The sequence below is a fragment of the Balaenoptera borealis genome (assembly GCF_965194805.1).
Source record: "Balaenoptera borealis genome assembly, chromosome: 3".
Taxonomy (NCBI): Eukaryota; Metazoa; Chordata; class Mammalia; order Artiodactyla; family Balaenopteridae; genus Balaenoptera; species Balaenoptera borealis.
This window is the reverse complement of record NC_138866.1, coordinates 91,957,364-91,984,970: the sequence shown is the minus strand read 5'-3', so window position 1 is coordinate 91,984,970 and position 27,607 is coordinate 91,957,364. Positions and strand designations below refer to the sequence as shown.

The 27,607-nt window shown below is 34.9% G+C and overlaps 1 protein-coding gene across 7 annotated transcripts in view; it reads left to right on the top strand.

The window, feature by feature from the left end:
* Positions 1 to 27,607, top strand: part of FAM227B (family with sequence similarity 227 member B) — a 308,625-nt gene that overhangs the window by 205,429 nt on the left and 75,589 nt on the right. For 5 of the 7 annotated variants that reach the window (XM_082387962.1, XM_082387961.1, XM_082387964.1 and 2 more), the window contains 2 exons: positions 21,640 to 21,737; positions 24,449 to 27,410. In XM_082387962.1, the coding sequence (XP_082244088.1) occupies positions 21,640 to 21,737; positions 24,449 to 24,640 (290 nt within the window). In that variant the 3' untranslated portion in view covers positions 24,641 to 27,410. The other 2 variants (XM_082387967.1, XM_082387966.1) reach the window with 2 other exon arrangements.

Genomic DNA, 27,607 nt, shown 5'->3' with positions numbered 1-27,607 from the left:
AGTGGAAATCACTGCTGCTGAAGAGAAAAAAGACAAAAGAATGAAAAGAAATGAGGACAGCTTAAGAGACCTATGGAACAACATCAAGTGCACTAATATGTGCATTATAGGGGTCTGAGAAGGAGAAGAGATAGAGAACAGGCCAGAGAAAATATTTGAAGAGGTAATAGCTGAAAATCTCCCTAACCTTGGAAAGGAAATAGTCACCCAAATCCAGGAAGCCCACAGAGCCCCATACAGGATTAATGCAAAGAGGAATGCACCAAGACACATTGTAATCAAAATGAAAAAAAAAATTAAAGGGAGAATACTAAAAGCAACAAGGGAAAAGCAACAAATAATATACAAGGCAATCTCCATAAGGTTATCACCTAATTTTTCAGCAGAAACTCTGCAGGCCGGAAGGGAGTGGCACAATATATTTAAAGTGATAAAAGGGAAAACCTACGACCAAGAATACTCTACACAGCAAAGCTCTCATTCAGATTCTTTTTTTATTAATTTATTTTATTTAATTTATTTATTGGCTGTGTTGGGTCTTTGTTGCTGCGCACGGGTTTTCTCTCATTGCTGCGAGCTGGGGCTACTCTTCATTGCATTGCACAGGCTTCTGATTGTGGTGGCTTCTCTTGTTGTGGAGCATGGACTCTAGGCGTGCAGGCTTCAGTAGCTGTGGCGCATGGGCTCAGTAGTAGTGGCTCATGGGCTCTAGAGCTCAGGCTCAGTAGTTGTGGTGCATGGGCTTAGTTGCTCCGTGGCATGTGGGATCTTCCTGGACCAGGGCTCGAACCCATGTCCGCTGCATTGGCAGGCAGATTCTTAACCACTGTGCCATCAGGGAAGGCCCTCTCATTCAGATTTGATGGAGAAATCAAAAGGTTTACTGACAAGCAAAAGTTAAAAGAATTCAGCACCACCAAACCAGTTTTACAACAAATGTTAAAGGAAATTCTCTGGGTAAAATAGAAAAGGCATCAAATAGAAATAAGAAAATTACAAAACGTAAAAGCTCACCAGTAAAAGCAAACATACAGTAAAGGTAGGAAATCATCCACAAAGAAAGCTAATAGGGAGGATAAAAGACAAAAGTAGTAAAATCATCTGTATCCACAATAAGCAGTTAAGGGATACACAAAACAATGACATGTAAAATATGATAATAAAAACAGAAATTGTGAGGAGAGGAGAGTACAAGTGCAAGGTATTTAAAATGTATTGGAAATTAAGAGATCAGCAACTTAGAATGATCACGTATATATATAGACTGCTCTACAAGAGCCTCAGGGTAAGTGCAAACCAAAAATCTATAATAGATATATACACAAAAAAAGAAAGAGAAATCCAAACAAAACACTAAAGATAGTCATCAAACCAGAAGAGAAGAGAAGAAGAAAGGGAAAAAAGACCTAAAAAAAATCCAAAACAACAAAATGGCAATAAGAAAATACATATGGATAATTTCCTTAAATGTAAACGGACTAAATGATCCAACCAAAAGACGCAGACTGACTGAATGGATACAAAAACAAGACTTGCATATTTGCTGCCTACAGGAGACTCACTTCAGATCTAGAGACACATACAGACTGAAAGTGAGGGGATGCAAAAAGGCATTCCACACAAATGGAAATCAAAAGAAAGCTGGAGTAGCAATACTTATATCAGACAAAGTACACTTTAAAATAAAGACTGTTACAAGAGACAAAGAAGGATATTACCTAAGGATGAAGGGATCAATCCAAGAAGAAGATATAACAACTATAAATATATATGCACCCAACATAGGAGCACCTCAATATATAAGGCAAATATTAACAGACATAAAAGGACAAATTTACAGCAACACAATAATAGTGGGGGACTTTAACACCCACTTACCTCAGTGGACAGATCATCCAGACAGAAAATCAATAAGGAAACACAGGCCTTAAATAACACATTAGACCAAACGGACTAAAGAATATTTATAGAGCAATACACCCCAAAACAGCTGAATACATATCCTTTTCAAGTTCACATGGAGCATTGTCCAGGATAGATCACATGCTGGGCCACAAAAAAGCCTTGGTAAATTTAAGAAAATTGAAATCATATCAAGCATATTTTCCAACCCCAATGCTTTGAGACTAGAAATCAACTACAAGAAAAAAAAACTGCAAAAAACACGTGGAGGCTAAAAAATGTGCTACTAAACAATCAATGGATCACTGAAGAAATCTAAGAGTAAATCAAAAAATACCTAGAGACAAATTAAAATGAAAACATGATGATCCAAAACCTATGGAACACAGCAAAAGCAGTTCTAAGAGAGAAGTTTATAGCAATACAGTCTTACATCAGGAAACAATAAAAATCTCAAATAAACAACCTAACCTTACACCTAAAGCAACTAGAGAAAAATAGCAAGCAAAACCCAAAGTTTCATAGAAGGAAAGAGATCATAAAGATCAGAGCAGAAATAAATGAAATAGAGACAAAAAATAATAGAGAAGATGAATGAAACTAAAAGCTGGTTCTTTTAAAAGATAAATAAAATTGATAAAACTTTAGTCAGACTCATCAAGAAAAAAAGGGAGAGGGCCCAAATCAATAAAATTTGAAATGAAAAAGGAGAAGTTACAACTGACACCACAGAAATACAAAGGATTATAAGAGACTACTACAAGCAACTATATGCCAATAAAATGGACAACCTGGAAGAAATGGACAAATTCTTAGAAAGGTACAACCTCCTAAAACTGAACCAGGAAGAAATAGAAAATATTAGTAGACCAATTACCAGTTCTGAAATTTAATTAGTAATTTTAAAACTCCCAAAAACAAAAGACCAGATGGCTTCACAGGCGAATTCTATCAAACATTTAAAGAAGAGTTAATACCCATTCTTCTGAAACTATTTCAAAACATGGAGAGGAAGGAACACTTCTGAACTCATTCTGTGAGGCCACCATCACCCTGATACCAAAATCAGACAAAGATACCACAAAAAAAGAAAATTACAGGCAATATCACTGATGAACATAGATGCAAAAATCTTCAATGGAATACTAGCAAACTGAATCCAACAGTACATTAAAAGGATCATACTCCATTATCAAGTGGGATTTATCCCAGGGATGCAAGGACTTTTCAATATCCACAAATCAATCAATGTGAAACACCACATTAACAAACTGAAGAATAAAAAACGTATGATCATCTCAATAGATGCAAAAAAAGCTTTTGATAAAATTCAACATCCGTTTATGATAAAAACTCTCCAGAAAGTGGGTGTAGAGGGAACATACCTCAACATAATAAACGCCATATATGACAAACTCACAACTAACATCATACTCAGTGGTGAACAGCTGAAAGCATTTCCTCTAACGTCAGGAACAAAGTGAGGATGTTCACTCTCACCACTTTTATTCAACATAGTATTGGAAGTCCTAGCCATGGCAATCAGAGAAGAAAAAGAAATAAAAGGAATCCAAATTGGAAAAGAAAAAATAAAACTGGCACTGTTTGCAGATGACATGATACTATACATAGAAAATCCTAAAGATGCTATCAGAAAACTACTAGAGCTCATCAATGAATTTGGTAACGTTGCAGGATACAAAACTAATAGACAGAAATCTGTTGCATTTCTATACACTAACAATGAAAGACCCGAAAGAGAAATTAAAGAAACAATCTCACTTACCATCACATCAAAAAGAATAAAATACCTAAGAATAAACCTACCTAAGGAGGCAAAAGACCTGTACTCTGAAAACTGTAAGATGCTGACGAAAGAAATTGAAGACCACACAAACAGATGAAAGGTACACCATGTTCTTGGATTGGAAGAATCAATGTTAAAATGACCATACTACCCAAGGCAATCTACACATTCAGTACAATCCCTATCAAATTACCAATGGCATTTTTCACAGAACTAGAACAAAAAAGTTTTTAATTTGTATGGAAACACAAAAGACCCCAAATAGCCAAAATAATCTTGAGAAAGAAAAACGAAGCTGGAGGAATCAGGCTCCCTGACTTCAGACTATACTACAAAGCTACAGTCATCGAAACAATATGGTACTGGTACAAAAACAGAAATATAGATCAATGGAACAGGATAGATAGCACAGAGATAAACCCATGCACTTATTGTCAATTAATCTATGACAAAGGAGGCAAGAATATACAATGGAGAAAAGGCAGCCTCTTCAATAAGTGGTGCTGCGAAAACTGGACAACTGCATGTAAAAGAATGAAATTAGAACATTCTCTAACACCATGCAAAAAAATAAACTCAAAATGGATCAAAGACCTAAATGTAATGCCAGACACTATAAAACTCTTAGAGGCAAACATAGGCAGAACACTCTTTGACATAAATCACAGCAATATCTTTTTTGATCCACCTCCTAGAGTAATGACAATAAAAACAAAAATAAACAAATGGGACCTAATTAAACTTAAAAGCTTTTGCACAGAAAAGGAAACCATAAACAAAACAAAAAGACAATGCAGAGAATGGGAGAAAATACTTGCAAATGAAGTGACTGACAAGGGATTAATCTCCAAAATATGCAGACAGCTCATGCAGCTCTGTATCAAAAAAACGAACTACCTAATCAAAAACTGGGCAGAAAATCTACATAGACATTTCTCCAAAGAAGAATTTGACGTACAGAAGAATCTGACATACAAATGATCAAGCCCATGAAAAGATGCTCAGCATCACTAATTATCAGAGAAATGCAAATCAAAACTACAATGAGGTATCACCTCACACCGGTCAGAATGGCTGTCATCAAAAAGTCTACAAGCAATAAATGCTGGAAAGGGTGTGGAGAAAAGGGAACCCTCCTACACGGTTGGTGGGAATGTAAATTGATACAGCCACTATGGAGAACAGTATGGAGTTTCCTTAAAAAACTAAAAATATAACTATCATATGATCCAGCAATCCCACTACTGGGCGTATGTCCGGAGAAAACTCTAATTTGAAAAGATGCATGCACCCCAATGTTCACTGTAGCACTTTACAATACCCAAGACTTGGAAGCAACCTAAATCTCCATTGACAGATGAATGGATAAAGCAGATGTGTGTGTGTGTGTGTGTGTGTGTGTGTGTGTGTGTGTGTGTGTTTGTGTATAATGGAATATTAGTCAGCCGTCAAAAAGAATGAAATAATGCCATTTGCAGCAACATGGATGCACCTAGAGTTTATCATACTAAATGAAGTAAGTCAGAGAAAGACAAATATCATGTGATATCACTTATATGATAAGTCTAAAAAAATGATACAAATCAACTTATTTACAAAGCAGAAATAGACTCACAGACATAGAAAACAAACTTATGGTTACCAAAGGAGAAAAATGGGGGAGGATAAATTTGGAATTTGGGAATAATAGATGATGCACACTACTATATATAAAATAGATAAGCAACAAGGACCTACTGTATAGCACAGGGAACTATATTTAATATCTTATAATAACCTATAATGCAAAAGAATCTGGAAAAACTTGATATATATACATATATATGTATGTATAACTGAATCACTTTGCTGTACTCCTGAAACATTGTAAATCAACTATACTTCAATAAAAAAAAAATTAAAGGAAAATCCTTTCAAAGTAACTATAGAGTTTGTATAAAACACAAGAAAATTAAATAAGAAAGATTTAAGAAAAATATTAACCCTTCAATATGTATTATTATCTTATTGTTTTAAATCTTGTATCCACAACCTAAACTATTATTAGTCAGAGCAGAACAGTTTAAAAGGCATCTTTATACCACAGTTTCTTTACACCGCAGTTTCCTTATACTTTCCTTATACTTTGAGTTTTGGAATAAACACAAGGCCAATCTGGTGTAATGTGACTGTTCAAGTAATTCAGCAGGTGGGAAACAAAAAAAAGTTTCCCAATTCTTTGGAATTCCCAGTTGATCTGCAACTGAGAGGATAGCTGTGTTCTTGTGGCATTTCCATCTTTTCTTCTACTATACCACTATCACATTGCATTGCAATTCCATGACAATGTCTCAGACTTATTTCCACCTCGGCTGCTTAGTGAGCCCTGTCTTTTTTCATCTTTGTATCCCAGGCATCAAATATGTAATTTAAACTCAGTGGACATTTGTGAAATGAATGAATATGGGTAAGATAAGTGATAATTTTAGTATGTAGTAGTTTTTGCTAACTGTGCCCAATCCAAGTAAACTACCCTTGAGAAACTGAGGACTTAATACAAGTGTCCTAGTCAAAGTGCTTTCGGTTGTAACACAAATCCAATCAAACTATGTAATGGAATGTTAAAATGAGACTGTTTCTGTCTTCATTTCCTCTGAGGTCATAAAGGCTGATGACATCAGTAGGTACATCCCAAAGAAAGGTCATGGACTATCTTGCAGGACATGAGCCTACCTTCAGCCTATTATAAAAGATGGTGAGGAAGAAATGTTGAAGAAACAAAAGAATTTCCTAGGACGAAAGTATTGGAGTACTTCTCTTCCCCTCCAGTCCAGTGAGGAAGAGGTTGTGGAGTTAAAGAGACCAAGAAACAGAGGTTGCCACCCCCTCATTCAAATCCAGATGTCCCCTGGATTTGGAGGAGTGTGGTAACTAGTAGGGAAGACTATGGCCTGTCATTAGCACATAAGATTACATATGAGTTAACAACATTGTGCATTGTCATTCTTTTTCTTTCTTTTTTTCAATTAAAAAAAGGATATATCAGTGGTGTTTTAATTTCTTTGTTTACTGACAAAATTGAACTTTTAAAAAATATTTATTTGTTTATTTATTTATTTGGCTGCGTTGGGTCTTACTTGCAGCATGTAGGATCTTCTTTGCCGCATGCGAGATCTTCGTTGCGGTATGCGGAATCTTTAGTTGTGGCAGGCGAACTCTAAGTTGCAGCATGTGGGATCTAGTTCCCTGACCAGGGATCAAACCCGGGCCCCCTGCATTGGGCGTGTGGAGTCTTAGCCACTGGACCACCAGGGATGTCCCTGAACTTTTTAAAGAAAGATTACCTGCCAATTTTATTCTGTTTTGTGATTTACCTCTTATGTCCTTCATCCAGTTTTCTACTGAGGTTTTTGTTTCATCTGTCATTCTATTAGAAAAAGGTCTCCCAGCTTTTCATTTGTGGTACTTTTTAGCTAGCAGGAGCTTTGAATTTTTACACAATAAAATATATTAGTTTTTTTATTCAATAATCTCTTCTTTTGTAGCCTTCTATACCACTTATCCTTATATTTTCTTCTTGTTCATTTTGGCTGTTTTATATTCCACATTTAACTGAATCCTTCAACAGTTTTTTTGTTGGAGTGCTCAAATTACATAATAATGGAATCCTTCAAAGTGCTTGAGCTGAATGATGCTTTGCTATTCGTTGTGTTTAGTGTGAACCTAAGATTGCTATTTTTAAAGGTTGTGAATCTCCTTATCCTTATGATAAAGGTATCCTCAAAACTTCTATCAACTGCTTCATAGAGTGGGTTTTTCTGCAAGGCCTCCATAAAAAAGACAGCGCCATCTGACCCGAGTGCCAAGAAGAGCTGGAAATCTTCACAGAAATTGTTCTTTTTTATCTCGTGGACTCTGTGAAGAGTGTGAATAGGATGTCCTTTGTTAAGTTGGCTGTTAAATGTTAAATAATTGTCCACTGTGTGCGTGTATTACAATTTCTATATCCATTTATCCATCAACATACACTTAGGTTGTTCCCATACCTTGACTACTGTGAATAATTTTGCAGTGACATGGGAGTGCAGATATCTTTTTGAGGTAATGATTTCATTTCTTTTGGATATATACCCAGAAGAGGAATTGCTGGATTATATGAAAGTGGTTTTTTTGGTGGGGGTCGTGGGGGAACCTCCATACTGTTTTCCAAAGCCTGAACCAATGTACATTCCCACCAAGGTACAAGAGTTCCCTTTACTCCACATGCTCACCAACACTTGTTATCTTTTTGAGAATGGCTATCTGAACAAGTGTGAGTTGATATCTCATTGTGGTTCTGATTTGCGTTTACTGATAATTGGTGATGTTGAGCACGTTTTCATATGCCTGTTGGCCATTTGTATGTCTTCGTTAAAAAAATATCTACTTTGGTCCTTTGCCCATTTTTTAATTGGATTTTCTTGTCGCTATTGATTTGTAGGAATTATTTATATATTCTGGACATTAAACCCTTATTAGATGTATGGTTTGTAGATATTTTCTTTCAACCCGTAAGTTGCCTTTTCATTTAATTAACTGCTTCCCTTTCTGTGCAGGAGCTTTTTTTGATATAGTCCCACTTGTTTATTTTTGCTTTTGTTGCTTAGCTTTTATTGTCATATCCAAAAAATTCATTGCCAAGGCCATTATTAAGAAGCTTTTTTCCTATGTTTTCTTCTAAGAGTTTTACAGTTTTGAGTCTTACGTTTAAGTCTTAAATTCATTTTCAGTTGACTTTCATATATGGTGTAAGATAAAGGTCGAATCTCATTCTTTTGCATGTGGCTATCCAGCCATTCCAACACCATTTTTTGAACAGACTATCTTTTCTCCATTGTGTATTCTTGGTGTGTTTGTCAAAAATTAGTTAACTACATATTATTGGGTTTATTTTGGGGCTCTCTGTTCTGTTCCATCAGTCTATATATCTGTTTTAAATCCAGTACCATACTGTTTTGATTACTATAGCTTTGTAATATAATTTGAAATCAGGAAATGTGGTGATGCCTCCAACTTTGTTCTTTCCCAAGAATGCTTTGGCTGTTTGGAGTCTTTTGTGATTCCATAAGAATTTTAGAATTATTTTTTCTATTTCTGTTGAGGAAATTTCCTTCTATACCTGTTTATGAGAGTTTTTATTGTGAATAAATGTTGAACTTTGTCAAATACTTTCTCAGCGTCTATTGAGATGATTGTGTGGTTTTTATCTTTAATTCTGCTCATGTGGTATAACACATTAATTGATTTGCTTATAATAAGCCAAACTTGCGTCACAGGTACGGATCTCACTTGATGATGGTGTCTAGTCTTTTTGATGTGTTGTTGAACTTTGTTTGCTAGTATTTTATTTAGAAATTTTGCATCTAGGTCCATCAGAGATATTGGCTTATAGTTTTCTTCTGTTGTCTTTGTCTGGCTTTGGTATCAGGGTAATGCTGACCTCATAAAATGAGGTTGAAAGTGTTCCCTCTTCTTCTACCTTTTGGAAGACTTTTAAAGGATTGTTATAAATTTTCATTTAATGTTTGGTAGTATTCAGCCATGACATTATCTCGTCCTATGCTTTCCTTTGTTGGGAGATTTTTTAAATTACCACTTTAATCTCCTAATTTGCTATTGGTCTTTTCAGGCTATCTAGTTCTTCTTAAAGCAGTCTTGGTAGTTGTAGGTTTTTAGGAAATTATTGTTTTCTTTTAGGTTATCTAATTTGTTGGCATTTGTTGTTCATAGTAGTGTTTTATGATTCTTTGTATTTCTATGGTACCAGTTATAACATCTCTTTCATTTCTGACTTGAGTTCTCTCTGTTTTTTTCTTAGTCAATTTTGTTTACCTTTTCAAAAAAACAGCTCTTAGTTTCATTGATCTTTTTTATTGTCTTTTTAGTCTCTATTTCCATTATTTACACTGTGATCTTTATTTCCTTCCTTCTACTAACTTTGGGATTAGTTTCTTCTTCTTTTTCTTGTTTCTTGAGGTGTAAGTTAATTTTGCTTATTTGAGATTCTTCTTGTTCCTTAAGGTAGGCATTTATTGCTATGAATTTCCCTCTTAGAACTGCTTTTGCTACATCGCATATGTTGTGGTTTGTTGTATTTCCATTTTCATCTGTCTCAATATATTTTTTATTTCTCTTTTTATGTCTTCTTTGACCCATTTGTTGTTCAGTAGCATGTTGTTTAATCTCCACATATTTATGAAATTTCTAGTTTTCTTCTTGTAATTGATTTCTAGTTTCACACCATTGTGATCAGAAAAGATGTTTGATATGATTTCAATCTTCTTACATTTATTAAGACATGTTTTGTGGCCTAATATATGATCTATCCTGGAGAGTGTTCCATGTGTGCCTTAGAAGAATGTGTACTTTATTGCTTTTGGATAGAATGTTCTATGTATGTCTGTTAAGTCCCTCTGTTCTAATGTGTAGTTTAGGTGAACGTTTCCTTACTGATTTTCTGTCTGACTGATCTATCCATTGATGAAAGTGGGGTATTAAAGTCCCCTACTATTATTGGATTGCTGTCCATTTCTCCCTTTAAGTCCATTAATATTTGCTTTATATATTTAGGTGAGCCTATGTTAAGAACATAAATATTTACAAATGCTATATCCTCTTGTTAAAATGACTCCTTTATCATATAATGACCTTCTTTATTTCTTAGAGTCTTTGCCCTAAAGTCTATTTTCCCTGATAAAAGTGTAGGTATCCAAGTTTCTTTTTGTTTCCATTTGCATGGAATATCTATTTCCATGCCTTCACTTTATCTGTGTGTTTCCTTACATGTGAAGTGAATCTCTTGTAGGCAATGTATAGATTGGTCTTGGTTTTTTTGTTTTGTTTTGTTTTGTTTTTAATCCGTTTAGCCACTCTGTGTCTTTTGATTGGGGAACTTAGTCCATTTACATTTAAAGTAATTAGTGATATGTATGTACTCTTTACCATTTTGTTAATTGTTTTCTGGCTGTTTTTAAATTCCTTTGTTCCGGCCCTGTGAAGACACAGCCAAAAGACAGCTGTTTATAAACCAGACATCAAATTTGCTGGCGCCGTGATCTTAGACTTTCCAGCCTCCAGAACTGTAAGAAATAAATGCTTGCTGTTTAAGCCACCCAGTTGATGGTATTTTTGTTGTAGCAGCCCAAGTGGATTAAGACTGGATGTTACAGAGATTAACCAAGATGGCGGAGTAGAAGGACGTGCTCTCACTCCCTCTTGCGAGAGCACCAGAATCACAACTGGCTGCTGGACAATCATTGACAGGAAGACCCTGGACTTCACCAAGGAGGATACCCCACGTCCAAGGACAGAGGAGAAGCCACAGTGAGACGGTAGGAGGGGCGCAATCAGAGTAAAATCAAATCCCATAACTGCTGGGTGGGTGACTCACAAACTGGCGAACACTTATACCACAGAAGTCCACCCACTGGAGTAAAGGTTCTGAGCCCTACGTCAGGCTTCCCAACCTGGGGGTCAGGCAACGGGAGAAGGAATTCCTAGAGAATCAGACTTTGAAGCCTAGTGGGAATTGGATTGCAGGACTTTGACGGGACTGGGGGAAACAGAGACCCCACTCTTGGAGGGCACACACAAAGTAATGTGTGCATCGGGACCCAGGGGAAGGAGCAGTGACCCTGGGGGAGACTGAACCAGACCTACCTGCTGGTGTTGGGGGGTCTCCTGCAGAGGCGAGTGGTGGCTCTGTTTCACCGTGGGGATAAGGACACTGGCAGCAGAGGTTCTGGGAAGTTCTCCTTGGCGTGAGCCCTCCCAGAGTCTGCCATTAACCCCACCAAAGAGCACGGGTAGGCTCCAGTGTTGGGTTGCCTCAGGCAAAACAGCCAACAGGGAGGGAACCCAGCCCCACCCATCAACAGTCAAGTGGATTAAGGTTTTACTGAGCTCTGACCGCCACAGCAACAGTCAGCTCTACCCACCACCAGAGCCTCCCATCAAGCCTCTTAGATATCCTCAACCACCAGAGGGCAGACAACAGAAGCAAGAAAAACTATAATCCTGCAGCCTGTGGACCAAAAACCACAGTTACAGAAAGATAGAGAAGATGAAAAGGCAGAGGGCTATGTACCAGATGAAGGAACAAGAAAAAACCCCAGAAAAACAACTAAATGAAGTGGAGATAGGCAACCTTCCAGAAAAAGAATTCAGAATAATGATAGTGAAGATGATCCAGGACCTTGGAATAAGAATGGAGGCAAAGATTGAGAAGATGCAAGAAATGATTAACAAAGACCTAGAAGAATTAAAGAACAAACAAACAGAGATGACCAATACAATAACTGAAATGAAAACTACACTAGAAGGAATCAATAGCAGAATAACTGAGGCAGAAGAACGGATAAGTGACCTGGAAGACAGAATGGTGGAATTCACTGCTGCGGAACAGACTAAAGAAAAAAGAATGAAAAGAAATGAAGACAGCCTAAGAGACCTCTGGGACAACATTAAACGCAACAACATTCGCATTATAGGGGTCCCAGAAGGAGAAGAGAGAGAGAAAGGACCAGAGAAAATATTTGAAGAGATTATAGTCGAAAACTTCCCTAACATGGGAAAGGAAATAGCCACCCAAGTCCAGGAAGCACAGAGAGTCCCATACAGGATAAACCCAAGGAGAAACACGCCGAGACACATAGTAATCAAAGTGGCAAAAATTAAAGACAAAGAAAAATTATTGAAAGCAGCAAGGGAAAAACGACAAATAACATACAAGGGAACTCCCATAAGGTTAACAGCTGATTTCTCAGCAGAAACTCTGCAAGCCAGAAGGGAGTGGCATGATATACTTAAAGTGATGAAAGGGAAGAACCTACAACCAAGATTACTCTACCCGGAAAGGATCTCATTTAGATTTGATGGAGAAATCAAAAGCTTTACAGACAAGCAAAAGCTAAGAGAATTCAGCACCACCAAACCAGCTCTACAGCAAATGCTAAAGGAACTTCTCTAGGTGGGAAACACAAGAGAAGAAAAGGACCTACAAAAACAAACCCAAAACAATTAAGAAAATGGTCATAGGAACATACATATCGATTATTACCTTAAATGTGAATGGATTAAATGCCCCAACCAAAAGACATAGACTGGCTGAATGGATACAAAAACAAGACCCATATATATGCTGTCTACAAGAGACCCACTTTAGACCTAGGGACACATACAGACTGAAAGTGAGGGGATGGAAAAAGATATTCCATGCAAATGGAAATCAAAAGAAAGCTGGAGTAGCTATACTCATATCAGATAAAATAGACTTTAAAATAAAGAATGTTACAAGAGACAAGGAAGGACACTACATAATGATCCAGGGATCAATCCAAGAAGAAGATATAACAATTATAAATATATATGCACCCAACATAGGAGCACCTCAATACATAAGGCAACTGCTAACAGCTATAAAAGAGGAAATCGACAGTAACACAATAATAGTGGGGGACTTTAACATCTCACTTACACCAATGGACAGATCATCCAAAATGAAAATAAATAAGGAAACAGAAGCTTTAAATGACACAATAGACCAGATAGATTTAATTGATATATATCGGACATTCCATCCAAAAACAGCAGATTACACGTTCTTCTCAAGTGCGCACGGAACATTCTCCAAGATAGATCACATCTTGGGTCACAAATCAAGCCTCAGTAAATTTAAGAAAATTGAAATCATATCAAGCATCTTTTCTGACCACAACGCTATGAGATTAGAAATGAATTACAGGGAAAAAAACGTAAAAAGGACAAACACATGGAGGCTAAACAATACGTTACTAAATAACCAAGAGATCACTGAAGAAATCAAAGAGGAAATCAAAAAATACCTAGAGACAAATGACAATGAAAACACGACGACCCAAAACCTATGGGATGCAGCAAAAGCGGTTCTAAGAGGGAAGTTTATAGCTATACAAGCCTACCTAAAGAAACAAGAAAAAGCTCAAGTAAACAATCTAACCTTACACCTAAAGAAACTAGAGAAAGAAGAACAAACAAAACCCAAAGTTAGCAGAAGGAAAGAAATCATAAAGATCAGAGCAGAAATAAATGAAATAGAAACAAAGAAAACAATAGCAAAGATCAATAAAACTAAAAGTTGGTTCTTTGAGAAGATAAACAAAATTGATAAGCCGTTAGCCAGACTCATCAAGAAAAAGAGGGAGAGGACTCAAATCAATAAAATCAGAAATGAAAAAGGAGAAGTTACAACAGACACTGCAGAAATACAAAGCATCCTAAGAGACTACTACAAGCAACTTTATGCCAATAAAATGGACAACCTGGAAGAAATGGACAAATTCTTAGAAAGGTATAACCTTCCAAGACTGAACCAGGAAGAAACAGAAAATATGAACAGACCAATCACAAGTAATGAAATTGAAACTGTGATTAAAAATCTTCCAACAAACAAAAGTCCAGGACCAGATGGCTTCACAGGTGAATTCTATCAAACATTTAGAGAAGAGCTAACACCCATCCTTCTCAAACTCTTCCAAAAAATTGCAGAGGAAGGAACACTCCCAAACTCATTCTATGAGGCCACCATCACCCTGATACCAAAACCAGACAAAGACACTACAAAAAAAGAAAATTACAGACCAATATCACTGATGAATATAGATGCAAAAATCCTCAACAAAATACTAGCAAACAGAATCCAACAACACATTAAAAGGATCATACACCACGATCAAGTGGGATTTATCCCAGGGATGCAAGGATTCTTCAGTATACGCAAATAAATCAATGTGATACACCATATTAACAAATTGAAGAATAAAAACCATATGATCATCTCAATAGATGCAGAAAAAGCTTTTGACAAAATTCAACACCCATTTCTGATAAAAACTCTCCAGAAAGTGGGCATAGAGGGAACCTACCTCAACATAATAAAGGCCATATATGACAAACCCACAGCAAACATCATTCTCAATGGTGAAAAACTGAAAGCATTTCCTCTAAGATCAGGAACGAGACAAGGATGTCCACTCTCACCACTATTATTCAACATAGTTTTGGAAGTCCTAGCCACGGCAATCAGAGAAGAAAAAGAAATAAAAGGAATACAAATTGGAAAAGAAGAAGTAAAACTGTCACTGTTTGCGGATGACATGATACTATACATAGAGAATCCTAAAACTGCCACCAGAAAACTGCTAGAGCTAATTAATGAATATGGTAAAGTTGCAGGATACAAAATTAATGCACAGAAATCTCTTGCATTCCTATACACTAATGATGAAAAATCTGAAAGAGAAATTATGGAAACACTCCCATTTACCATTGCAACAAAAAGAATAAAATACCTAGGAATAAACCTACCTAGGGAGACAAAAGACCTGTATGCAGAAAACTATAAGACACTGAAGAAAGAAATTAAAGATGATACCAACAGATGGAGAGATATACCATGTTCTTGGATTGGAAGAATCAACATTGTGAAAATGAGTATACTACCCAAAGCAATCTACAGATTCAATGCAATCCCTATCAAATTACCAATGGCATTTTTTATGGAGCTAGAACAAATCATCTTAAAATTTGTATGGAGACACAAAAGACCCCGAATAGGCAAAGCAGTCTTGAGGCAAAAAAATGGAGCTGGAGGAATCAGACTCCCTGACTTCAGACTATACTACAAAGCTACAGTAATCAAGACAATATGGTACTGGCACAAAAACAGAAACATAGATCAATGGAACAAGATAGAAAGCCCGGAGATTAACCCACGCACCTATGGTCAACTAATCTATGACAAAGGAGGCAAAGATATACAATGGAGAAAAGACAGTCTCTTCAATAAATGGTGCTGGGAAAACTGGACAGCTACATGTAAAAGAATGAAATTAGAATACTCCCTAACACCATACACAAAAATAAACTCAAAATGGATTAGAGACCTAAATATAAGACTGGACACTATAAAACTCTTAGAGGAAAACATAGGAAGAACACTCTTTGACATAAATCACAGCAAGATCTTTTTTGATCCACCTCCTAGAGTAATGGAAATAAAAACAAAAATAAACAAGTGGGACCTAATGAAACTTAAAAGATTTTGCACAGCAAAGGAAACCATAAACAAGACGAAAAGACAACCCTCAGAATGGGAGAAAATATTTGCAAATGAATCAACGGATAAAGGATTAATCTCCAAAATATATAAACAGCTCATTCAGCTCAATATCAAAGAAACAAACACCCCAATCCAAAAATGGGCAGAAGACCTAAATAGACATTTCTCCAAAGAAGACATACAGACGGCCACGAAGCACATGAAAAGATGCTCAACATCACTAATTATTAGAGAAATGCAAATCAAAACTACAATGAGGTATCACCTCACTCCTGTTAGAATGGGCATCATCAGAAAATCTACAAACAACAAATGCTGGAGAGGGTGTGGTGAAAAGGGAACCCTCTTGCACTGTTGGTGGGAATGTAAATTGATACAGCCACTATGGAGAACAATCTGGAGGTTCCTTAAAAAACTAAAAATAGAATTACCATATGACCCAGCAATCCCACTACTGGGCATATACCCAGAGAAAACCGTAATTCAAAAAGACACATGCACCCGAATGTTCATTGCAGCACTATTTACAATAGCCAGGTCATGGAAGCAACCTAAATGCCCATCAACAGACGAATGGATAAAGAAGATGTGGTACATATATACAATGGAATATTACTCAGCCATAAAAAGGAACGAAATTGAGTCATTTGTTGAGACGTGGATGGATCTAGAGACTGTCATACAGAGTGAAGTAAGTCAGAAAGAGAAAAACAAATATCGTATATTAATGCATGTATGCGGAACCTAGAAAAATGGTACAGATGAGCCAGTTTTCAGGGCAGAAGTTGAGACACAGATGTAGAGAATGGACATATGGACACCAAGGGGGGAAAACTGCGGTGGGGTGGGGATGGTGGTGTGCTGAATTGGGCGATTGGGATTGACATGTATACACTGATGTGTATAAAACTGATGCCTAATAAGAACCTGCAGTATAAAAAAAACAAACAAAACAACTCATACTAAACTTTCATTGGGTTATTTGTATGGAAATATGTTAATATAAATGTTTCAGACATTACATGAAATTTCTAAAAATCTTATATTTGTATTTGTATGGAAATATGTATGGAAATATGTTAATATAAATGTTTCAGACATTACATGAAATTTCTAAAAATCATATTTGTATTTGTATGGAAATATGTATGGAAATATGTTAATATAAATGTTTCAGACATTACATGAAATTTCTAAAAATCTTATATTTGTACTTGTATGGAAATATGTATGGAAATATGTTAATATAAATGTTTCAGACATTACATGAAATTTCTAAAAATCTTATATGTTCTGGTATAATGTTATAAGTCATAATCCTAGTTATTACTTTAAAATGTATATCTCAGAAATAACTAATTTTCTTGTCAACTGCATTATTATGAACTTTCATCAAATCTTTAACCATGGTCATTTTTAAGTCTTTTGTCATTTACAGACAGTTCTGGGTGTACTCTGATGATTTTGCAAATATGTTCCTATAAAAGGGTTTCATCTTCAAGAAATTCATGGAAAAGACTCTGACAAGTACAGGTTTCTGGTAACGGACTGTACTGCTGAACTGAATGAATAAGCATTTTCAGAACTCTAATGAAAAACTGATGAACTCATAAAAGTGCTAACAAAAGATCAAGATGAAAAAAAAAATTAATTACATGGGACTGAGTGAACTGATGAGGATGAGTATAATTTTTGTGACTTTCTGTCTGAATGTAAAAAAAAAAAAAAAATCCCACAAGGACTCAGAGGCAAAGAATATACAAATCAATTTTCACTGCAAAGTAAAGGAGCTGTTACAGTGGAGGATTACTGGACTGAATGTCAATATTATGACATAGTATGAGTGTGTTTCATGTTTCGTAATTGCAATCATTGTTGCTTTTGTTGTGGTCATCCATGTACAATGCTTGGTGGCAGTCGATTTATCTCTTGTAAAAATAAAATACAGTGTGTGTGTGTGAAAAAAAAAAAATTCCTTTGTTCCTTTCTTCTTCTCTTGCTCTCTTCCTTTGTGATTTGGTGATAATCTTTAGTGGCACGCTTAGATTCCTTTCTCTTTATCTTTTATGTATCTACTATAATGTTTTGCTTTGTGATTACCATGAGGCTTACGTAAAATAACATATTTATAACAGTCTATTTTAAGTTGACAAGTTAAGTTCAAACACATTCTAAAGCTCTACATTTTTACTCCTCCCCCTTGTTTAGTTTTTGATGTCACAGTTTCTTTTTATCTTGCATATTCATTAACAAATTATAGTAGTTATAGTTATTTTTACTACTTTTTTCTTTTAACCTTTGTACTAGAATTATAAGTGATTAACTCATCACCTTTATAACATTAGATTTTTCTGAATTTTACTATATGTTTACCTTTACCAGTGAGATTTGTACTTTCATATGTTTTTCTATTTCTGATTAGCACTTTCATTTCAGCTTAAAGAAGTCCCTTCAGCATTTCTCGGAAGGCCAGTTTAGTGGTCATAAATTCCTTCACCTTTTGCTTGTCTGGAAAACTATTTGAAAACTATTTATCTCTCCTTCAATTCTGTAGGACAACTTGTCTGAGTAGAGAATTCTTGGTTAGTAGGTTTTGTTTGTTTGTTTGTTTTGTCTTGTTTTGTTTTCAACACTTTGAATATATTATGCCACTTCCTTCTGACCTGCAAAGTTTCTGCTGAAAATCCTGCTGATAGTCTTATGGAGGGTTCCTTTCCACATAACAAGTTGTTTTTCTCTTGCTGCTTTTAAGATTCTCTCCTTGTCTTTAAGTTATGACAGTTTAATTATAATGTGTCTTGGTGTGGGTCTCTTTGGCTCATCTTACTTGGAACTCTCTAGGCTTCCTAGATCTGGATGTCTATTTCCTTCCCCAGTTTAGGGAAGTTTTCAGCTATTATTTCTTCAAATAAATGTTCTGCCCCTTTCTCTATCTCTTCTCCTTCTAGGACCCCTATAATGCAAATGTTGGTCTGTTTAATGTTGTCCCACAAGTCACTGAAGCTATCTTCACTTTTTAAATCTTTTTTTCTTTTTACTTCTTTGATTGGATGAATTCCATTGCCTTGTGTTTGAGTTTGCTAATTCTTTTTTCTGGCTTCTTCTAACCTGCTGTTGATCCCCTGTAATGTATTTTTCAGTGCAGGTATTCTTCAGCTCTGTGATTTCTGTTTGGTACTTTCTTGTATTTTCTATTTCTGTTGAAACTATCATTCTGTTCATGCATTGTTCTCCTGACCTCAGTGAGCATCTTTTTTTTTTAATTTAATTTTTTAACTAATTAACATTTTTTCTGTTTCTGTAGTTTATTGATATATAATATTATATATGGCCTGCATGAACTTTAATTTTGCTAAGATATATGAGTTTTTTGCATCTCAGAAAGACTATTAGAATAAAAACTACGAAAGTGGATAAAGGTAACCATACTTACTTGCATAAGTGTCTCCCTTTTAAGAGATGTAATATCCCTAAAATAAAAAGGGGATAATTATGAAAATGAAATTTTTCCAGCATCGGTGTAGTAAGACTGGAATATTTTGTCACTAGTGAAATTTCTAAAGACTTAATAAGAACAGTTGAGACATACTTTCTCATAGTTTTATCAAGTAGAGTCAATATCGGTGTTTCCGATGACCTTCCCTAGCATTCAGAGATGCTGAGAACAGAGGAGATACAAAAACTATAATCAGGGACAAAATTAATATTTTTACCTAAAATAAATCAACAAACTAGAGGAATGCAGGGGGAGAAAAGCTAGTAAATTCAGTGATTTTAAGGTTACTTATTACTCTTATCATATCAGGGTGGGGTTTTTCCTTTATGTAGGGTTTTTTTCTTTGACTCTTTCACTTCTAAAATTTCTTTGCTTTGTGTTTTTCATTAATCTCTTACTTTTTATGTCTATTGCTGTTACTCCAAGCCTAGAATCTTTGCCTGATATTAGTCTGTTGACAGTAATTTTACAACAAAGTTCAAGCAATCTTCTAAGGCTTTTATTGTGGGTATGGTATACATGAAGTAGAGGTCCTTTTGTCATTAGTAGCATATCTGTTCATAGTGACTAGAAGTTAAGTAATAGCACCTAAATATGTATTTAAGAATGATTCAAAATTGAGCATGTTTTGTTTTTAATCATTCCTCCCAAAGAGAATATTTTTATTCATTTCTTATTTATCTTTTCAGTGTTTCTTTATACAAATGAAGGCAAATACAATAGATATTTGCCTTATTTTTATTCTTTCCCTTTTACACTGAATGTAGTATATTGTATACATCGTATACATTCTTTCCCATTTACACTGAGTAGTATATTTTATATATTGTATATATTCAATCAAGTAATATACTCTCTTCACTGTTCTGCAACTTGCTTTCCTCACTTTATGATATGACCTGTAGATATCTTCACATCTGTATGGAGATCTTGCTCATTTTTTTTTTTTTTTTTTACAGCTTATAGTATTCCATCAAATAGGAGTGCCATAGTTTTTTCAACCAGTACTTGACTGCTAAATGCATAGGTTGTTTATAATCTCTAAATTTTACAAATTATGCTATAATCATTAAACCTGTACATATATTTTTTGTGCTTATGTAGGAGATTTTGTAGAATATATTCTCAGGAGAGGGATTGCTGAGTCAAAGAAAAATGTCTGTATTATTGGTAGATATTGTCAGATTCTTCTCCATAATGGGTTGTATGCTTTTGAGCAAGTTTTAAAGTAGAGAAATTATATGGTTCATTACCTTTCTTGCCATTCTAACTCCCAACTCAATCTAACTTTGGTTCCACTCAAAATTTTAAAATACAGGTTCCTTGCTAACTAGTTCTTTCATCTCTGCCAGAGATAAATGCCTATTTGCCTCAAGTATTTCAGGCTAGTATCTAATATCTTTTAATGGGTAATGTCAAAAATTAATTCAAGTGACTTTCTTCAACTCTTCTAGGTTTGTCATCAACATCACAATCTGTAGATCTGATTTGTCTACCTGGTAACTGGTAATAATTGTCAGTGCCAGAATCTAGTACAAACTTCTCAGATCACCTGTTTTCTCTGCTCTACATTAAGATATCCTTAATAATTAGCATATGCTTTTAGGCTGACTGACATGGCTGATTAAATCATATAGTTCTCCTTTAAGACAAGACTCCCTGGGTACCCTCATGCATATTTACACTGGTTGCAATGAAAAATTACCAAGTCTTTCCTTATCTGGGTATGTTGTCAGTATATGGAAAAGGTAGACTCTAACATGCAGAGACCAAAGCCTCCTATTGCATTTAACTAGAGGGTCATGGAAAGAGCTCTGAAATCAGAAGCAAAAGACCTAGGTCTGCATCCTCTTCCTGTACTGTTTTTTTTTTTTAATTATAGCTTTATTGATATAGTTCATATACCATACAATTCACCCATTTAAAGAATACAATTCAGTGGTTTTTATAGATTCAGAGATGTGAACAACTATCACCTTAGAGCAAGACTTACTCTTAGAAAAAGTCATAGAGTTTCCTTAACCTTAGTTTTCTAATCTATAAATTGTGGGAAATGTTACTTAGCTCATAAAATGGTTTGTGAGGATGATGTGAAATAGTGTACATGAATGAATTTGAAAACTCTAAAGCCCTGTTGGGTAAAATGAGATGGAATATTCATTTCCTCTGACTGGGGCAAGCTATAACAATATCCTAACCTTCTCTCATACATTTTTACCTCTCTGCATGTTTAAGATGCATTGCTAGGAAAAAGAAGGGATATCATGCCTTTTGTGAAGAAAGAAAGAATTTAAGAAAATATTTTATTTTCTGTTTTAGATATAGACTTCAATATGACAAAAATTTTAAAGAACCCAGAAGGATATACAATGCCCGCATCCAAGGAAGAATCAAGATTATCAGGACTACCAACAAAGGTTTGGAGTATAATAATTATAAAAAATGTCCTTCTTTAATTTCCAGTTTAATTAATTGAACAGTTTCACATGGACAATGTTGGTTATTACACTCTTGATATATATTTTAGAAAAAAATTAATAATCAGAAGAGATTTATTGGAGAGGTTAATCTTAATATTAAAGTCATATTTATTTCTGAAACTATCCTCATCTCTAAGGAAAATGAATAGCGTTTATCTTTTCCTCATACTTCTGGCACTGCTTCTCCTTGGGTTGACATACAGACATGGCTCTGATCTCAATAAGAGTCAAAGTTGCAGAGAAAACTTCAATGGCGTTTTCAACAGTGGTTGACCTGTCCCCGCCTCTTAAACCATGGTCCCGGAATAAATGACCATATGTAGGTACTCTTGATCTTAAGTCTTGAATACTTGCTTTCTCCACATTTTTGAAGGTGCCTCCCAAACAGAGGTCCTATGGATTTGCCACCTTGTGTTGCTTTAGCCAAGATTTGATGAGACCGTTGGCTTGAACTTCTGAATTTGATCTCTTAACTTGTTAGCCAATTGGGTTTTAAATCTGTTGCAGTCTTTTTTGTTAAAATTTTGTCTGAATTATCTAGTCAAGGCTGACCGTTATTTTAAATTTTATATTATGCCTATACAAAAACCACTTTCTGAAAGTCAGTATTCATATATTTCCTGGTCTTTAATAATCCAGGTATATAGACTCTCTTCCAACCTTCACAGTGCTGCCAAGGATGTCCGTACTTAGGATAGAAATTGGCGACTCTGGGAGTCCATTTGGGGTAGATGGCAATATTGCACCATCTTGGCTGCAGGGGGCGGGAGGCAGGGGAGTGCATGGGAGCAGAGGAGGAGGGTAAGGTTGCTAAATTTAGAAATCAAGGAAATGTAATAGAAATTGTATATCTGATCTTCAGCAAGCACTAAAAATGGTCTTTTATAGTTTGTTTACAAGTTGAAGAAATATGGACAGATGGATTTGTAACTGACAATAACTTTTTTCAGATATCGCTATTAAAAGATAGAAAGCAAATTGCAGATATGTCTTTGGCAGTACACCGTATTGCTGCATCATTGGCCCTGTCTCATGCACAATATTTTATCAACAACTTTGATAAAAATATGCTTGCCATTTTTCATTAGCCATGTAGAAGTCATAAAACCTGGAAGAACTATGAATATATTGGATGACCAAAAGTTTACAACAGGCTGGGGTAACAGGCCTGATCTTAGAAGATAAACTATTACTGTGGAAAAAGTATAGAGGTCCAAAATTACAACTGCATAAGTATAGGTTAATAAAGCCTTGCCTTGGAGGCCTCTGAAAAGATTTGGGAATCACTTTTAACAGTAAGCTCTGTATATGTCAAAAGTAGAATGTTGTTGACACCAAAATCTACTGTATTCGTGGGCTGTTTAAACATGTGGAATCTACTCTGTGCTGATTAGACAATAATTGTGTATTACGTTCATTCTGGAGCCCTGCTTTCAATCTGCTCTTGCCTGATTGAACTACGCTTAAAAAAAAAACAATCATGGTTTCTCATAGAGGAAGAAGGATCTGTGTACTGTGGTTTTCTTAGTTTAAAAACTCGTAACTGCAGAAAAAGAACAGGAATGTCTGTTCCTAAAACTTCAGTAAGATAGAGTTTCTATCTTATAATACACCAGGCAAAAGCCAGGAAAATGCTTGGTGCGGTTTTGCATGCAAGTTTTAAGATCAGGCTAGGTATATAACCTGATGTGAATTGTCATGGGAGACTATGGAGAAGTAAATGATTTACATTACAGAAAAAACAGCTGATATTGACATCAAGTTTTCACCATCAAAGAACTGCTTTTGATTACAATATTACCACTATTTGAAATAATTTTGGAGCAGCTATGAATGAATACAATGAAAAATTGACCATAAGCAAACAAAACACAAGAGAATTTTACATATTAGTAAAAACAAATGAGAATAAAATCTTACTTCCCCACAAGAAGTGGAATCAACAATAAATCTCTCATCTAGGCGTTATAAAAATTGAGGAAAGACTTAACATATGAGTAGTTGCTATACTTGCATCCCACAAGAAGTCAATAGTAGAATATTGGAGCAATTATAATTATGGTGGTTGTTTCCTTGACACAGAATTCGTGGTCAAAGTTTTTTTCATCAGCACTGTGATGGGCTTCTAGCCTCTTTGTTCTGATGAGAAATCACCTTGTTAACCTTATTTGGGTTCTCTTATATGTTGTTTTTCTCTCGCTGCTTTTGAGATTTTTCTTTTTGTCTTCGTCTTTCAGCACTTTGACTATGACGCATCTAGACGTGAATTTATCCTACTTGGAGTTAAGCTTCTTGGATGTGTTTTTCGTAAAACTTGGAAAGTTTCAGTCATTATTTCTTCATATTTTTTCCTGCCCCTTTTTCTGGGGCTCTGCTCATTCTTTTCTCTTTCTGTTCTTCAGATAGAATGATCTCTATTGGCCTGTCTTCATGGTAAAAGACTAGCAGAGCCTTACTGCACATACTCATAGTCTCATACTTTAGTAAATTAATTAAGATGCCTTGCAGAATTTCCCTTTATTTGTTTTAATATACCAGATAATAATTGTATTTATGGTTATAATGCAGTTATATTTTATTTACAGTTCTTTAAAAAGACACAAAAGTAATAATTGATTCGTTGTTTTTTTTTTTCCTACCCCTTACAGTCCCATTATAGCAGTAGTGGCCCAGAGTTTAACCGTGTTCTCTTCAATTTTGGAGGTCAGAGTCCACTGATTTTATATTATCTTAAGATGCATGAGCTAGCTGGTATTTCCAAAGCCCCTAGACAAGTCAAGATTAAACTCACTGAAATAGTGAAAGAACCATATCCTTTTTTAAGCTTTGCTTTAATATGATGTTTCCAAAATATTCAAAACTTTTAACTTCTTTTAATGTCTCAGTTAAGAAAAAAATTTTAATGCATTTTGTAACTAATGCTTTACTTAGCATTTAATTACATTCAAAACTTTTCATAGCATGTTTGGCTAAAAGTATTTTCTCTTTTAGTTATAAGTCTGTGATTTTACATGTAAGAAAAATAAAACAAACATAAAACCCAGGAACTTAAAAAACCAGTATATTTAGCTCTTTAGTAAAAGACTATTTTTACAACTTTACTGTTCGGTGTTCAGTTTCAAACATTTGTCAGAACTGTGGGTCATGGACTTCTAAGTTTCTCCAGAAGAAAGTTTCAAATGTGCCTTAGCTATGTAATACTTTGTTCTAATGAAAATTTATTAGAAAGCTTAATGTATAAAATATAATATAAAATGAAATTGGAGCTCTTTGGTTGTAGCAGGGGTATCTGTTTACATTCTTGTGCCCCCTCCCTGCATAACCCATCCTGGCCCAGGTCTCACTAGGGACTTGGATGAACCCTAAGAGATCCAGTACAGTGGTCTCCAAACTGGGGTATACACAGCTCTGGGTGGAATATATATATATATATATATTTCTATCTTTAAAAATAAAAAAGAAGTTGCACTTTACTAATATTTAGTAGACAGGTACCCTCACTCAGTTGATATTTCAGTCTGCACTCTACTCTGTTGAGGGATAGTAATAACATGTTTGCTCTTGTGTTGTCTGAGTTCCACAACATATTGCTGTTTTCTTTGGGTGGTTAAGCAGATTTATAGATTATATCATTTGGTTTAACTAAATTGACACTTACTAATAGACCAATAGCTTTAAAAGTTTCCTGAAAAGAAATATTACTCAGCCATAAAAAAGAACAAAATAATGCCATTTGCAGCCACATGGATGGATCTAGAGATTGTCGTATTGAGTGAAGTAAGTCAGACAGAGAAAGACAAATATCATATGATATTGCTTATATGTGGAATCTAAAAAAATGGTACAAATGAACTTTTTTACAAAACAGAAATAGAGTCACAGATGTAGAAAAGAAACTTATAGTTACCAAGGGGAAAAGGGGGGTGGGATAAATTGGGAGATTGGGATTGACATATACACACTACTATATGTAAAATAGATAACTGATAAGAACCTACTGTATAGCACAGGGAACTCTATACTTTGTAATGACCTATATGGGAAAAGAATCTAAAAGAGAGTGGGTATCTGTATATGTATAACTGATTCACTTTGCTGTGTAGCAGAAACTAACACAACATTGTAAATCAACTATACTCCAATAAAAATTAATTTAAAAAATTAAAAATAAAAAGCATTTGATGTTCCAAAAAAAAAAAAATGATGTGGTATATATACACAATGGAATACTACTCAACCGTAACAAAGAATGAAATAATGCCATTTGCAACAACATGGAGGGACCTAGAGATGATCATACTAAGTGTAGTAAGTCAGACAGAGAAAGACAAATATCATATGATATCACTTACCTGTGGAATCTGAAAAATGATACAAATGAACTTATTTACACAACAGAAATAGACTCACAGACATAGAAAACAAACTTATGGTTACCAAAGGGGAAAAGTGGGGGATCATGAATTAGGAGTTTGGGATTAACATATACACATTTCTATATATAAAATAGTAAACAACAAAGACCTACTGTATAGCACAGGGAACTATACTCAATATTTTGTAATAACGTATAATGGAAAAGAATCTAAAAAAGAATACATATGTGTGTGTGTGTGCGTGTGTGTATGTGTGTGTGTTTGTATCTGAATCACTTTGCTGTACACCTAAAACTAACACAATATTGTAAATCAACTATATTTCAATAAAAGTTTTTTTAAAAAGGAAAAAAAAAAGTTTCCTGAAAAGAAACTTTGATGATAATATTTATAATGCAAGAATAAATTTTTTTTAAAAACACAGAAGGATATTTCCTCTATTCCTTGAAGGAGCTCTTTTTCAGCTACACTAAGAGACAAAATTAGTGGTGATCCAATCAGTTCTGCCAAGATATAGGCCAAAAAAAATTAAAATTTTCAAAAATATCAATTGAAATATGGACATACATCATTATTATAAACAGTGAACCTAGCCCTAAGTGTATGTTATACTTTTCAACATTAGCAAATGATAGTATGATGCCAGTTTAGTTTGCACAGCATTTATAAACCAACTATCTAGACATCCATACAAATCTCTATAATTTGAGGATAAAAGGTTTGGTGTACCAAAAATAAATGTAGTGTTAAATTTTATTTTTAAAATATTTTATTTCATCTCACTGTTTTCTATCCATAGACTGCATATCTTTTATAATATGCATAATATATAAATGCAGATTGATATGTATATAATTTATAAATTTAAAATTATATCTGTCAGGGAGTGTGCTCACATAGCTTTTACTCATGGGATACATGATCCAGGAAGTGTGGAGAACACTGCCCTAGCAGATTCTCAAAATTCTTCCCAGGGCACTTCTCCCATATTTCAATCAAGACAACCTCCAGAGTCTCACTGACCACAGGCACATGGAATTAACTTGGGTGGCTCTGGAACACAAGGAGAAAGCAAACTACAGAACTAAATCAGTCTGTTCTGAGACTTGTAACTTAAGGATTCTCATCAGCCTTGGATTATTCAAACAAATGGTTAAATACAAAATTTTTAGATGTCTAGAAGTGAAATTTGAAAGGTATGAAAACCATTCATAATAGATTACTTTTATTTTTAGCTAATTTTTATTGTGATTATAAAAATATCAGTCTTTGTGTTTATATTTCTGATGGGCATGGATTTGTCCACCAACAATACAAGGATTCATAACACCAGTTCACTGAGAATGTGGGAAGAGTATGAGTATATGTGGGGGTCGGGAAAGGAGGAATTGGATATCTAGAGCATGAAATCTTTTAGGAGAGTATTTCATT